At 38.8% G+C, this 15,944-nt stretch overlaps 2 protein-coding genes across 2 annotated transcripts; both read right to left on the reverse strand.

The window, feature by feature from the left end:
• LOC111237503 (phospholipase A2-like) lies at positions 1-945 on the reverse strand. The gene is made up of 4 exons (XM_022766627.1): positions 852-945; positions 596-743; positions 373-506; positions 1-134 (listed from the first exon to the last, which is right to left on the reverse strand). The coding sequence occupies exons 1-4, from the start codon at positions 898-900 to the stop codon at positions 16-18; spliced, it is 450 nt and encodes a 149-aa protein (XP_022622348.1). The 5' UTR covers positions 901-945; the 3' UTR covers positions 1-15.
• A 2,935-nt stretch (positions 946-3,880) lies between these two features.
• Positions 3,881-12,663, reverse strand: LOC111237513 (5'-AMP-activated protein kinase subunit beta-1-like). The gene is made up of 8 exons (XM_022766637.1): positions 12,575-12,663; positions 10,071-10,253; positions 9,761-9,930; positions 9,339-9,432; positions 8,636-8,750; positions 8,153-8,286; positions 7,671-7,739; positions 3,881-5,859 (listed from the first exon to the last, which is right to left on the reverse strand). Exons 2-8 carry the CDS (start codon positions 10,218-10,220, stop codon positions 5,782-5,784), a joined length of 810 nt encoding a protein of 269 aa, XP_022622358.1. The 5' UTR covers positions 10,221-10,253; positions 12,575-12,663; the 3' UTR covers positions 3,881-5,781.
• Between the last annotated feature and the right edge of the window lie 3,281 nt (positions 12,664-15,944).

The raw sequence follows: 15,944 nt of genomic DNA on the forward strand, positions 1-15,944 counted from the left end.
TATTTGCAGATATCTTTAATGACACTGGTCGCTGGGCAGGTGCTCGTGGTCGGGGTTCCAATGTGACCTGGCAAAACACTCAGCGGCCTTCCTGTCACACTCGCAGATGAACATCTCACATTCGTCGTTTTCGTCTGAGGAAGAGAAAGCAGAGAACACGTTGAGATTACAAATAAAAAAAAAAAATTAAAGGAACTGGGAACATTATAGATTCTATTATAATAGAGACAATTTGTTCCCATCAATGTGACAATAACAAAAATACAGCGACAGAAAAGGGTAAAAATGCATCTTACCGCAGGTTTTATGAACAAATGAACACGTTTATAAGAACAAATGAGCAGGAGAAGCTTTTTGTTTTGGTGTACTCACCGCTGCAGGTGACCTTCCTGTTCTTTTTATCACAGCTGTAGTCATAGAGCTCGGTGTAAGGGTTGTCGATGATGGGCCAGCACTCAGGGTGCTGCATAGCATCGCTGTAACACTGGTCGTGCACTTGACAGCACCTACAGATATAACAAGAAATACTCAAACAGACCGAACAGGCTTTTTTTAAAAGTCATTTTAGAATGAGACAGAGTAACTGAATCATCACCTGTCCAGATCATCCACAGGCGTGCCAGAGCCTCCTTTTCCACAGTAGCAGCCGTAGTCAGCATAGTCAAAAACAGGCCAGCTGTCAGGCATCACACAGAGGATCATTCTTCTAAACTGGTTGAGTGCCTTGTAGTCCAAGGACTGGGCTGAAACACAACAAAGTGGGAACAATCAGAATCCGACTAGAGGATGCATCTATTCAGAACCAACATGTATGCCGGACAAACAGCTGTGCGTTGTCAAGTTGTACTCACCAACAGAGAGGCCCGCAACCAAAAGACACAGAGTCTGGAGGGTATTCATCCTGTAAATAAAAATTTCTGCCAAAGTGTAGTAGCTCTCACTCTAAGATCAGGATCCTCTTTATATAGCAACCATGAGGACCTTGGGACCTGCCCTGTCAGCTGTTCATACGACACAGAGTCGCACACCTCACTGTGCACGGGATCTGACATTTGAACACAGACCAGCATGTGTAAAAGTGAATCAAAACTCCCACACTCTTTGAACTTTCCTTAACTCTGTCTTGTTGTCAAATATGTTTGATGTTCTTTCTGGACTCGATTTGGTCAGCTGTTACGTGAAAGACCATGTGGGAGGCATTGAATATACTGACAGGGTTATAAGTCATGCTTAAGACTCATTCATTTAAAAGGTTTGAAATATATCATCAAAAATGTCATTTTCAATCTCACTGTTTGACTTGATTCAAGTAAATCTCACCTGCCAAGTCTTAATTGTTTAATTGTTTAGCTAAATACAAGGGACACGTCTGCTACAGATCCTTCAGCATGCTTTACCATTTACTTTTAGCTGTGAAGTTTCAAAACAAAAGCATCTTATTTCAAGTTTCATTCTTTTGGCTTGCACAAGGGATATTTTAAACTTGTTTTTTAGGGACAAAATATCTAATTTCACGCTTTAGTCGGTTGTTTCTCATAATTTCATTTTTTTTCAACCTGTCAGTCTAACTACACTAATTAAGAATTCCTGCGGCAGATTTATTTGTAAAAAATCTTATCAAGTGACAATCCCTTGATACAGCAGCCATATTTTCTTGTTTCGAGCAAAAGCATGCTCATATCTGAAATGATTTCCCTTAAATATGTTTGCCAATGTTGGCCCATTTTCAAAGGAAACCTTCATGCTACATTTATACCCCCATGCAAAAATGGTGTTCCCTGACAGAAACCCCATTCAATATTTTTGGGATGAACTAGAACACAAAGTGTGAGCCAGCCTCAACATCAGTGTCAACCTCACAAATGCCCTTGTGGCTCAGTGGGAGTAAATCCACCCAACCAGGCTTCAAAATCTCCTGAAACACCTTTGAAGAGGAGTGGAGGGAGAAGAAAGAGAAAGCGATTAAAGGTCCCATATTTTACACTTTTCCAGTGTTTTATTTTAAGTGTTGATCCATAAGAAGATATATTCGTGATTTTAAGTACCAAAAACCATCTCAATGTAGTTTAACATCTCCTCTCTCAGGCTTCTCTCTGGAGCTCTAGTAACACCAGATCGTCTCTTCTGATTGGCTGACTGTTTTCTGAGTGATCGAATAAAAATATAGCAGATTTCAGGTAAACACTCAGAGAAACCAAATCCTGTATGGCTGGATGGTGGGTCCAGGTGAGCTAGGCTTGGGGCTTGGCTGAGGTTGGTGACAGCTTTGTTGTGATATCACAGTGTTACATTAGTCCTGACGGCTCATTTTAAGGCTCAGTTTCCGAACACAGGCTGTGTGTATTTCTCTGTGGACTGACCACTTTGGTACTTTCACAGTATTAATATGGAACATAGACCTGCTTTATATTCAGAAAATATATGGATATCTCACTTTATACAATATTGGACCCTTAATGCCCATGGTTTTTGAATTAGATGCTCAAAAATCCCATAACAGTGTAAAATTCACATGTCCACATGCTTTTGGCCACCTCAACCAGTAAATGATAAAAAAAATTGATGGGTCCCCAAATTGTTTATCACTACGTGTATTTTCATGCAGATCTTAATCCACATATAGAATAAATGTTTACCATCAACACATTTTCTGTGATTAAAGTAAATAATGTAGCGGACCAAGTGGCTTTAGGTGAGATTTATGCTCCCTTAATGATTTTCCGGTCTCTGTATAATCTATCTGGGCTCATAGGCATAGGTCATAGGTCAAACTCTGGTCAGACATTTGTCATCTGTGTGTGACTGTGCATGACACATCAGGAACTCCATAAATGTCCTATATGCCCCATATGCCTTGTCATAAGTGTAGCTATATTGCCACACACCAAGGGAAAAATTATTATTACTCAATGCCACTTGTTGCACATAAGACAGCAATTTATAAAAATGCATCATTATTTCTTAATAGGCAGTAAGACACACTGATAGAATCACTCTATGTGTAACATCACTGTAAACGTACATGAGCAGTCATATTTTAATTTTTTTTTTTTGGAATACTGTAAGAAAAATAGTCCTAAGTCAAACTGTTATAAAACTACAAGGTATGCTTAAGTAAAACCTTCTGTAGACACTGTTTGTTGCATAATTATGTAATAAATAACCTCATGCCCAAAATAGAGAGATAAACATGAGACTAAATTTAAACAGCAACTTCAGGTTTTCTGCCATATGCAACGGGACATGGAAACTCCCATACTTCCATAACACACCTATGATTACATGAAGAGCAGACGAAGGTTGAGAGCAAAGTGCTCAGAGGCTCAGGAACAGTGAAGTGGAATGTTTCTGTTTTCTCTGGCAGTTCTGTGAAGTAATAACAGTGACCTTTCTTCATCTGTATTTTGACTTTTACCATGTTTGCTTGAAGGTCATTCTGTATTTTTCTCAAGTACTGTATATTTTAATTAGCTTTATTAGTGTATAAAAAATAAAAATAAAAAAAATAAAAAATTCATTAGGGAAAAGCTGCTTTAAAAGTCATTTTCTGTGCAGCCTTAAAACCTCCTCTCCTTGAATACTCTCACCACAATATGTCAAATGACTCTTGTCACTTTTTTTGATAACCTCATTGGGAAGAAGAAATACATGTAAAATAAAATAATATTGTGGACAAGTCAAAGGACACTGTTTGGTTCATCATAAAAATGACCAGTACAGAATAAATTGCTTTCAAAATCCCTGCAGGGTGTCCTACAATGACTGTGAGTCAAAACAAGCCATTGGCCTCTACAGATGGACTCATGAGTGTTTTAGTGAGGCTGACAATAGGCAGATATACACACACACAAATAAAACAAACTGCATATGAATCTTTACTGCAACTTATCTTTAATACAAATATCTTCGAAAATGTATACACACCAGCATGGTTCAAAGGCTCAACATTTTTAATGATACTGCAATGTATTTGAATATCCAGCATCTTATCATCAATAAGTCATTACCATGTTAGTTCTGAGACAATAAAACAAAAGAGACTATGACTGAGGAGTGTCAGCATCCAGTGGCCTGTAATCAACATCATGGTCTCATTTGTTTATGGTAATTACACCTAGATAACAAAACTTGAAAATGATATGTTGATGGTTCAAGTCATAGGCTGCCTTTAACTTAAAATTCAGTCCAGTCTTTCAGACCTCATGAAATACACACTGACCATTAACAGTGCAGACAAACATGTTCACTATAACGCCTCTTCAGTAACAGTTCCAGTCTGATCCTATGCTGGTCCCTTTGTCAGTGTTGTGGCTCTTCAAGCAAATGTTGGTCACTTTGTCTTTAACATACTGTTGTCCCTGTCAAATAACGTTCCTGTTGGGTCTTTCTTCATTACCCATGGATCCATCTGAAGTTTCTGCATTACTACTGAAGATTGGCAATGTGTCATGGCACAAACCTAACGATCCCATATTGACTAAGCCAGCAGGGATCAACTCTATGGTGTGGAATGCATAAACACTGTATAAAAGAAGGAAATTATTATTGTGCAATGGTATATCAGTGTGACGACCACTAAACCTGTGTAGAAAGTGTGAGCATTATTCTTCTCATACATTGTCGTGGTGTAAGGGTACATATTCTACATAAAATTAAATGTTTATTATGGTAGTGCAAATCTAATAAGAGTTATTTAGACCAGATTCATTTATGAGATGGTTTTGGTCTCGACTACATCATCTTAGTCCTAACAACCTGCTAAGATACTCGACTGGAATGGTAATGACTGCAACGCTGCAACTATACTGAGAAAACTCGTGACAACAAAACAAATCACATCATCAACCAAAGTAGAAAAAAAAATTATATAACTAAATACTTCACAAATAATAGAAAAATAACTACTGTGTGCTCTGTGATCATACTAAATAAAATACAACTAATAAATACAACTATTTTAAGATAAAAAGGCAAAAGAAGACAGTGGAAAACTACTGCAGTGCAATTTTTTCCTTCTTTGACCTTCACATTCACATTCTTGATTGTACCACTGTTGTTTTTGCAACCATAGGAAGGACAACAGCAACCTCGCGTATCTGAGGTCCTTCAGTCCAATTTCCCCAGCATTACCAATTCTCCTCATTCCATTTTTGTCTGCTTTGATTATAGATGTGTGCCTCTCTATGTCTACTGAACAAAGTTACTGTTGTTGAAAACTACAGAGGGCAATCAGTGAAAAAATAAAGGCAGATTATGAAGGATTGTGGTAACTGTGTGGCATTGATGGTCCTCAGCAGATGTGTACAACAACTGGGTGTACAGTGAGTGTACAAGATATAATCTCAGAGCTGTGTGTTCAAAGCTCAGAATGGATAAAGTAATGTCATCATTTAACCAGCCTCTTGAGGCAGATTTGTACAATGATACAAATGATTAATCTGTTGACATTTTACTGTGCACACCCATTCAACACTATCATGTCATCTTGATATAGTTTATCCATTTTCAGGGCATTCCTATAGTAAACATTATTCCTGAATTTTACTTAAAATAAAAGTTTAATTGACAAATTTAACAATATCTATTTTCCTAATCTTTAATCTATCTCCCCCACCTCACTCAGAGCTGCTTCTTCAAGTCCAGACGTGGATTTAACAGGTGAAACCCATGACTGATATGAGCTTGCATTCACCTGGTCTCTGCTTTACGGAAAAAACAGGTGGAGCTCATATTTTGTACACTCAGTGTACAGTTAACACACTGGGATAAGAGAGTCTTCAATCAGATAGGCTTATATAGCAAGGTGGTGACGTACTTCTTCTTGTAGCGATGTGTCGCGCTGAGCACCATCACCCCATCCTGTGACAGAAAAAGAAAACATGGAGGAAAAATTCACTTAAAAAAACACAGGCTTTCAAAACAAAGCATGCTGGCAGCTTAGATACACATGAGCCTTGTGGGGAGAATGGTATCGGTCATACCATGTGCACCTTTACCGTAGAGATTAGTGGGAGGGCCACCCACTAATCTTGAAGACCCGCCGCTCACTAATCCCCATCAACAATCAGGCAATATGATGTCTACCATATTCCAGTTCTTATTTTCATATAGAGACACAGAGCGACTCATTTGTTGTGGTGTAAAAGCTGCAAAACTGCTGTTAACCTGCTACTATTGGGAACCAAACACTTTGTTGCTGCTTTACATTACAGGGGAGGCTCACAACTTTTCAAGTCTGTCTTAAAACAATAGTCAGGTGCCCGTGTTTACATTCAAAGACTTTTTGGTTGCTGTAATGATTCCTCGTTTTCATGTTGGCCATTAAGAGATCTCATTCTAATGTGATTCCAATGAAAGTGATAGTGGCAAACCAGCGCAAAGCAGCGCCCGCCCCACATTATTTAAATACCAAGTGCACTTGCGCCCTGAGCACCCATGGCGCGTTGGGCTTAAAATGAAGTGTGGTCAAACGCATTGTTGGCACATTGCTAGCTTGAGGAAGTGGAAAGTGAATTCGCTATTGACCAACAAAAACTCTTTCCAAATACCCAATATATGAAAAATTTGCAATCCTTCCTAAAAAAACAGTTTCTTTCATTAAATTCAAAGTTTAAGAAAATGTTGTTTCCCATGTATATACTGCCGCATTTTATCCAACACCTGTATAACTGTATGATCACAGTTGCACAGTCCCCTTAAAAAGCTTTAAAAAGAACTACACACACTAAAAACAAGGTCAATTGACCAGCCGCCAACTGATATGAAAACAAGACTAGGTCAAAACTGTTGTGGAAATGCTGTAAACAACTGAGAGAGAGAAAGAGAGAGCGAGAGAGTGCATAGCAGACAGTTGCTGATTGATGTGTTCATCCTATGTCTGTCGACCACCTGTCTTGTTATCGTTATCAGCGGCCATGGTTCCATCTATTTGTGTGTCCCAGTGCAATAGCATGTGATCCATCTACGCCGGGGCTAAAATACAATGGGGAAGGTGAGAAAAAGGCGAAGCAAACCTGGGGCACTTTGTGTCCACAATGCACAGGTTAAGCAACCCACAACGTGGACATGAAGCCAACCGACCTGAGACCAATGTAGAGGCATCTGAGTTCATTTGGAGCGTTCACAAAATCTGATATGTTGGCAACACTGCATAGAAACTTCTTGTCTCAATTCATTTTGTCAGAGAAGCGGCCAATGAGGAAACTCCAACTCAGTCACGTGACATTCAGCTGACCAATGGTGGAAATATGATCACTCAGTCTCGAACAATTGTAGTTATAAGGCAGTCCATCCAAATACTGTGCAGGATTGAAAGGGAAATGCAGGGAAGGGAAGGGCAGTCGTTTTTTTTCTGTCTTTTCCTCCATGTAGTCTGACACTGCTGTTTGTATTTATATCTTGCCATGTATATTGTGTTTGTTTTTCCTGTCACAATTTTTGAATCATCTGTCCTTCAACTCCTCTAATAGCAGCTTGTTATCATTGTTGGCATTCCACAGATAGAATCAGCTGTGCATGCTACAGCGGCAACAGCTCACACTTTCTATTTAAAAATGCTATCAAATCTGGTCATTTCTAAAGTGTCACTGAGTTTTCCCACATTTCAGCAGCTGAAAAATAGCAAATACTGAATTTATTTTTGGCGTGAGTCAGTCAGCTTCAGACCTTACCTTAATTGAAAGAGCATAGAGGTGGTTCAGCATGACATGGTTGGGTTCTGGGAGTAACGCAGGGTCACACTGGAAAAAGAATTATGAAAAGAAACAGAAACAACTGAGAATACTGGAACAGATTCTGTTTATATTTCTATTTTCCATCTTTCTATTTTTATCATCTCTATTTCCATAAATGCATATTAACTCTTCATAATTGCTTGCCTCATTTTATAGATGTGTTTTATCAGTTACTGGCAGTGTTATTTGACAGATTTTTTTTAATTTATTTATTATTTATTACATTAATGAGCAAGTTGTTGCTTTTTATTATAACCCTCAATATTTTAACTGCGTTTTAATTTCAAGGAATTTTTTACACAGATACAATACAAAATAGAGAGAAATAAAGAGTAAGCAATTCACTATATCAAGAACATCCACAATGTAAATAACTGTGTGTGGAATAGGCCTGATTTAATTACAACACAGCTACTTACAGATATCCCCGTGTCTTTGTTGAGGATGACCTGAAGCAAGTGCGGCGGGAGTATGGGTGGAGACTTAAACTTCTCTTCCTGTTTCGGAATGTAGGCGTCCTGATGATATGGTCCGGGAGGAGAGCTGGAGAGGTCTAATTGAGGAAGGGAGGAGAGCAGAGCAGGGGCGGGAGAGTATGAGTAAGAGAGAACATCATTTGCAAACATTTTCTTAAGAAGCTGTGTAGAAATCCTGGCCTCAGTTCACACAACAGCACAAAATTTCAATTTTAAAATTATACTATGATGTTTTAATTTCTGACTGAATTCATGAATCATGGTTTATATTTTATGACGTCTACTGATGTTTGGTGGACTGAGTGCCCAAATATTAGAATATATAGAATATTTTTGTACACTTTTCCATACCCGCTTCCAAAAACCTGTACGCTACCTCACTGAATTTTCACAGGGCAGACATGAAAAGGGGTTATCAGTACTCACCTGACATGTCAGAGCATTTCTGTGAGTCCACCATTAAAGCATCAAACACCTCAAAGTCAGTTTTCTTCACCTGGATGACATTATTGACTGTGCCCAGCTGGCTGGTCACAACCGGCTGTGAGGGAACACACAAGACAAATTACAAGTGTACAATAACTGAATGCGCAAGATGTTCAACCCCGTCTGTCCAATATTTCCTTCATTCCACAATTTCGCCAAGTTTACAGGATACGTGATTAATTATTTTCAGATATGTGAAACTCTATTTCCTTGCTGCAGATAAATGATAATTGTTGTTTCAACAGGATAATAGGTCTCACTCAGATTATTGCTTGCAGCCAAAATTAAAAACTCATTACATACACTTGCAGTTACACTATGTAATGCTGGCAAAGATACAACATACAATAATGCAAAACCATTCATTATGTCATGACAATATTGGTTTAGTGGTCTTTCCAGACTTTCACTCATAGCAGAGGTGTAATAGCTTTATTTACAGATAACGATGATAATAATCACAGGAAGTTGTACAGGAAATTTCCAGGTAGAATATACATAATGTATATAATGTTTTAGGAGGCCTCTATGTGTAATGTAGGGCTGAATCACAGCTGCAACAACCTCTCTAGTTGGATGGTGACCGATGAAAGCCTGTTTGACAAAAAGGGAGTGAGTATTTTAGAGAATAATAACTGCTGACCTCAGCTGGGTCGTGGGTCCACTGGCCGTCCACATAAAACTTGTACTGATGCTCCCCCTCAGGCAGATCGACAATGGCCACAAAGGTGTTTTGACTTTGAAAGATGACAAGTAAGGTGAGTTGTAACAGTAACTTCTCTTTGAGTCTTCAACCTCATTAATAATATGTGTGCCCTCTAAACCAGTGAACTGAATTTCAACAAGGCTTTATCTTTTACTTCCAGAAACTTCAGTCGTACAGTGAAATCATGTATATCAACCTAACAATTGTATCGTCCTGTTTCATTCATAAACCAAGCTGTTTCATGAAAGACACTCAAAACAACTGTCTTTGCGTGCTAGCTAGATTCAGTGAGAAATGGTAAATGTTATCTTATCAAATAACTTTAAATGAGGACACAAATTTTCAAGATACATCCTCACCTTCTAATAAGAGGAATCTTGTTGGCCCAGTTGTTGAAGGACCCAGAGAGGTAGACCTCCTTGCCATCTCCAGTCCAGCGAAATACTGTTGGCCGGTCTAAAGTTGGGGCTTTGTCGTCTGCTTCTAAGTCTTGTTGCCATGCAAGGAACTCCTCTTTCTCTAAAGGAGCCTGAAACATCATTTGGAAGAAAAAACACCACTAGCTGTTGATTTACATCACGTGAAGAGTTGGGTTTGAAAAAGTCTACGAGCACCAAATTATCATGTTGGCAGCAGATAGTCTGCCTGAGAGAGAGGAGCGTGACTTACTTTCAAATCTTCACCATGAAAAATATCAGCATCTTCTGGGCTGTCCATCAGGATCTTTGGTCTCTCTCCCTCCTTGATACCTCGGCTGTCCCTCCGCTGAGCCTTCTCCCCCTGGCCCATCGCGGCCCTCTCACTGCTTGTATTCCCCATGGCTTTGTCTTCTTGCAGGCCAACACAAGGTCACTGTTAGTAGGAGATTTAAAGCCAAACAGCAACTCAGAAAAGACTCCACACGATGTGACATTTCTCAAATAAGGTCATTAATCATTAGTGGCCAGTACTGGGCTACTGGCAGCAAGAGTTGCTTTTTAAGACCACATCAGTCAAATGAGACAGATAAAAGTCTTTACACCTTAGGCGCTAAAGTTCCTCTCTAGAATGAGTGAAGCAGCAGAATAAGCTTACTCACATGTATAGATCGTAAATTACAAAGAGCAGTGGGTCAGAATCACGTGGAAAGTTTTTTTTACTCCACTTCATAGAAAACATGCTGCCTGTATTACTGTATTCATCTAACAGCTGGAGCTATCTGTTCTTTGCACAGTATGACTGTACAAACAAAACTGTATAATCATTATAGAATCCCTGCTGCTGGGAACTGAATAACACAGGGCGGTATTGTTCGACACACCACTTGAGCACCTGAAATGTTAGAGTTTAACTTTTTTATTGTTAGGCTCAGTATGAACCTAACATGCCATTTCTTTCAGTATGCTACCTTCTCTCTTTAAAAGGGCCAGTGTTTCTGTTGGACAATTAAAGTTACTGCAGTATACTTCACAAATCCATCCCAACACATGGCTTTTATTAATTATTTCATTGATTTCTACTTACATAAGTTACTGCTGCATGATAATAATGCTGTGCTGAGTTTTAAAAATCACTTTTCACTGTCAGCTGGAAGTAAGCAATGGTAACATGACCTTGACAAACAAAAGGCAAATATGGCATTTACAGTAATGGATTACCTATTTCAAGGATGCCTCTCAGTGCAAATTAAGTTGCATACCAGTGTGAAATCAAATGAAACCAAACTCTGACATACTACTAGAGGTAACAATGAAAACTTGTGCCAAAATTGCTTAAAATTGGAAAATACATTGATTTCTTTCATTGAACATTACTGAGGCAATTCTTGGTATTTCTATTATCATGATGTGATTACTACAGTTAGTGTCACTACCACATAATCAAGATGATTCAAAATGATGACAGAAAAGGTTTGTATTTAAGAAGACATCAGGCAAAGAGATTTAAGAAGACATAACCATTTTTGTGTAGTTAACTATTGAATCTATTGGCCCTCTTGGGCCATTTAATTTTACCATTTCTTTGCTCTCTTTTCATCCTATGAAGGTAAGCCCAGGCAACGCATTTGTCAGGCAGTCCATACACATCAAACTCTTTGTGTAATACATGTGCAAAAGCCAAGGGCAAGCATTGCTCAATGCTCACACAGTGACAGCATTATTGTGGTTAAACCTCCCGAATCTCAGCCTAAGAAGGAATCTCCATGGCCACACATAAAAAGTTATTGTATATCAAACCAAAGCTGACAATCTTTTCACTTTCCTGTGAATAGTGGGGTATTTATTTTCTGGTTAATGTTTAACCTGTGAACACTTTTGGCATGTGACTTTGTTATAATTTTGTATCACGTGTTGTCAATTTGATCTTGTTTTTTGTTTTTTTTTTCCAAAATAGTTTGAACTACTTTTTCTGAGTATCTTCTCTCAAGGGGAGCTTTGCTGTAGTTCAACTTCTTCCACTGTGAAGTATCAGTCTGACTGAGGGCTTATCAAATTCTCTAACTGTCTCTGATAAAACAAACCAAAATAATCTGTCACTCCCCTGCCGGGGTCTGATCATTATAGTCAAATCATCCCTTAATTACCACATGTGACTTTATAGTAATTTGTTCAATTTAAGATCTGTTTTTCCAGGGTTGTGCTTCTATTGCATGTTGATCATGGATGCGGGGCATTTTCCCACTGTATGACAGTATCAACATTTTGAGTAAAGTACTACTATAAAACGGATACAATATCATGCAGCGTATACGTAGCTATCTTTCGAGGATGATGCTGTTCCACGGACGAGTTTGTGGCAATTTTACGTAACGCGAAATGATGCTTCCATTAGCGACCCCCCCCCCCCCCCCCCCCCGTGACCCCCGAAGAGGGCTAACGGACATTAGCTCATCTTAAAATCTGACTGCAAGAGAAGAAACAACATTACTAAATATTGTGGGATTATAACTTGATTCGCGTGAACTGACTGTACGGAAGGTGAGTTCAGTTTCAGCCAGTGGCACCTGTGCAATAAGATGCAACGTTAGCTAAATGATTTACTAAAGCTAACAGTTAGAAGCTAGCATCATTGTGTTGTGTAGCCGACTAGAGGTCCTGTAACCCAAACAGTGCTACTGCTTGCTACATAGAAGTGACACCCCTTAAGGAGTGAAAGAACTGACTATAAATACTGACCGGCGATTAGCTTTTTACCTGAGCAGTGTTTAGCGTCGTAGCTGTTGGTGTTAACTCGTCACAACCATCTCATTACGGCAGAAAACAAAACATTAGTCACAGCAAACAAACCCGCCCCCTCCGGTTTGCGCATGCGCAGTAGATGAAAAAAGCCTCATTAAAAGCTATCAAATGATCCCGCAATATTTTATTTCCCCATAAGCACGTATCATCACCTAAGCTGTTTGTCTTGCAGACTATAACTATCACTATCACATTATAATTCTGTTCCTAATGTGTAATGAGAGATGTAATTGTATGTAATAAACACTAGATGGGAGCGTGCATCAAGTATAGTGACAATGTACAGCATGAAACCATTTAGAGATGAGATCATGCAACAAATCTCTAATTCCTATGTCAGGCAGAACAACCTGATCCCAGGCCAGCGCCAAACCTCATCACCTGTGTTCAGTTGTCCCTATAGTGCTGTTGTTCTAGTGCTCCGGTGGGTGTTTTTGATTATTCTTAGCAGAAGAAGTGTGATATATAACTTTAATGGTGGCTCTGTTCCAATATGGATAGACCAATAAACCATACAAATGAGCTATCATGCATAATGCTAGGCCTCTGGAAAGTAGCCATTATCAGTGTTAATTAGTTACACCATCGCTGTACAAGCTTAAAGTGTCTCTTATTTGTTAATATTTTTATTTTGTATAATTTAACAGTTTTTCTTGGATGTTACTAATTTATTTTTTGCCATCAGCATTGCCTCCCTTAGCTGCTCTGATGCCAGCAAGATAGGGCTAATTGTTCTTTATCTCTTTCACCCCATGGGGCAGTCTCCTACACTCTCTTCTGTTAATGGAGTCATGTAGAGCTGCAGCAATAGCTCAAAGTGTCTTTTCATCTTTATTTGGTCCCCTCACCACCATTCCTACAACTACACCTATTCTCTTTTCCTCCAACATCGACAGATTTAAAATACATAATGATGTTCACCTCCCCATACAGCACACAGGGGGCAGCAAACACTGCAGTCTATGGCACATAATGAGGAGCTAAGTAAAAAAAAACGGTGTCCAGCAGAGATGTGTGAAATGAAGGGGGGGGGGTTAAATTTCACTGGACCATCTAAAAACAGAATTTACATTTCACCAAGCCCTATTATCCAGAATGTCACAGCAGACACAGCCCCAAATTATAGGCATGGTCACAGTTGATTGCAGTACACAGATGTCAGTCCACACCGGGTGTTCAATTACAGAGATTTAATTTTTCCCTTCACAGCCTTTATGCCTTGTTATTACCACCTAATATTGTTGGCTTCTTCTTTCTTCTCATTCTTATCTGGGAGAATGTATTATTTAGAAATCTGAAAACAACAAGACCATTATTGTGTGATTTAGACATTTATATGCATGTTTTTGTGCAGGTAGAATAGAAGAGAGATGCGTGCCATGCATCACTTTCACAAGAGCACTTCAATATTTCATTAAATGAGCTTTTAAAAAGAAAAACAAGAGCCAGGCATGTTAGACGACTGTCCTGGAACCAGACCGCTGTAATTGGCTCACGTCAGCTGAGGAGACTGAGTGGGCTCCAAGGAAGAAGTTGGCCTGGCTGCTGGAGGTGGGATGTGATATTTTTTTTTTTTTTTTTTTTTTCCTTGTATGCGGAGGTGGATCTAAAAATGGATTGGAGGGATGGAGTTGGATGGTATGGCATTTTGTTAGTTTTGATGTGTTGAAAATCAGTTGGCAAAGGTAGAACAAGGACATAGGTGGGATTAGGTAAATTTTGATATTGCATCATTTAAAGACTTATTTTCTTGTAATTTATCCTGTGTGATTAGGGCTCCTACTTTATTTCTTCTTATCTGTCAGTCAGACTGTTTATGTAGACATCCCATCATATCAAATATACATAATTGAGGCAAATGCTTAGGAGAGCGAATTATACATTTATTTAAATGTTTATAAATCTAAACTGAAGAAACTGACATAACATATTTTACAAGATTTTTTGTCTTTGTAATATTTACAACCTGAATGCCTGCTTTGATAGAATTTCTCTCTAAAGTCAAAAGCCCAAACTGGGAGAGCTTTCACAGTCTCATCACAAACCCTGTGTTGGCTCACAAACCTGCTGATTAACTCCGTGATGTTACTGATGTGCTGACATTTTACTGTGACTCCGTCCTGGCACTGCTTCCCCAGAGCCATGACCAGGCTGCCACTCTTATTTACCATTACCCATCCCTGCTGAGTCAAGCCATCAAACAGCAGCAGTTAGCCACTCCGTAACACCTCAGCCAGCAGCTGGCCCTGATACACTCTCCGTAGGACAAGCCAGATAACCTTTATACTGAGCTACTCGTGGGGAGGCGATGACTCACAAACTCATACTTGTTGCCGTGGCACTCTCACAGGCTCACATCTGTTCATGCAACACATTTGTATTCATGCGATTATTCCTTTGTCAAACACTGAATGAAAACTTGTTTTATTAAAACATTCAGAGCTTAACATTATGAAATAGAATTCTCATTGTTTCCCGAAGACATAAACATTTAAAAAAAGGTCACAAATATATCGTTTCCTTTTAAAAATGCTTTACAAAACAGTGGGGCACTGCTGTTTTTAACAAAGGTCACTTAAATAGGCCTATGTCAGTTTGTTTTGGTCAGGACTATTTTAAGAGGCGAGTTAATATACATTTAGTGCTTGAATGAGTACTTACAGCGGCAAAAGGGTGTATGTGGGTTTGACTCAAAACTTTAGTGCCCATGTTTGTGGTGATGAAGAAACATGTCAGCCAGTAGAAATTGCATGCATTGTCTCTAATTGATGTATTTATCGTCTATGGCCTGAAAAATTATTTGGCCGCATTGGCATCATTGGTCTGTGGAATCACTTCATTGTAGATTTTGGTCTTTTAATGGTATTTCCTGACAACATGAAAAAGTAATGTCTTGAGTATTGTCAGCCTTATCCTTTAACAACAATGTCTATATACACTATTCTATAGCAGGAATTTCAAAACGTTTCCCTTTATTTTATCTGCTGTTTCACACTGCCTGCCTGAAAGTTTGATTTGTCCATTGACCTCACATCTTGTCATGATTTGTTATGGTCTACTAGAAGTTTGAATTAATTGGAACAATTTTGTTGAATGAATGGTTCCACTGACACAGTCCATCAAATTACGTCACTGCAGTTTAACTACATGACTGTGAAAAACTCTCTTATACAGAATGTGTAGAAGAAGCGTCTGCTCTTTGATGACATCAATATCTCTGTAATTGCAGTTTAAAGGAGCTATTTGTAAGGTATGCTATTTCTGCATAGCCAACATTAGCATTAACAGCTGTTAACTTACCAGACTTGCTAAGAGTTTCAGCCAC

This window comes from Seriola dumerili, unplaced genomic scaffold (assembly GCF_002260705.1).
Source record: "Seriola dumerili isolate Sdu_G_001 unplaced genomic scaffold, Sdu_1.0 BDQW01000877.1, whole genome shotgun sequence".
Lineage (NCBI taxonomy): Eukaryota > Metazoa > Chordata > Actinopteri > Carangiformes > Carangidae > Seriola > Seriola dumerili.

What these genes read in the sequence shown, in the direction of transcription:
- LOC111237503 (XM_022766627.1), bottom strand. Translation starts at nt 900, where the DNA reads ATGAATACCCTCCAGACTCTGTGTCTTTTGGTTGCGGGCCTCTCTGTT. An exon ending in GGTTGCGGGCCTCTCTGTTG is followed by an intron (nt 744 to 851) that starts GTGAGTACAACT and finishes GTTGTGTTTCAG; the next exon opens with CCCAGTCCTTGGACTACAAG. An exon ending in CAGGAAGGTCACCTGCAGCG is followed by an intron (nt 135 to 372) that starts GTGAGTACACCA and finishes TCTCTTCCTCAG; the next exon opens with ACGAAAACGACGAATGTGAG.
- LOC111237513 (XM_022766637.1), bottom strand. Translation starts at nt 10,220, where the DNA reads ATGGGGAATACAAGCAGTGAGAGGGCCGCGATGGGCCAGGGGGAGAAG. An exon ending in GAAATGCTCTGACATGTCAG is followed by an intron (nt 8,287 to 8,635) that starts GTGAGTACTGAT and finishes TTCCTCAATTAG; the next exon opens with ACCTCTCCAGCTCTCCTCCC. An exon ending in TCTATGCTCTTTCAATTAAG is followed by an intron (nt 5,860 to 7,670) that starts GTAAGGTCTGAA and finishes TTTCTGTCACAG; the next exon opens with GATGGGGTGATGGTGCTCAG.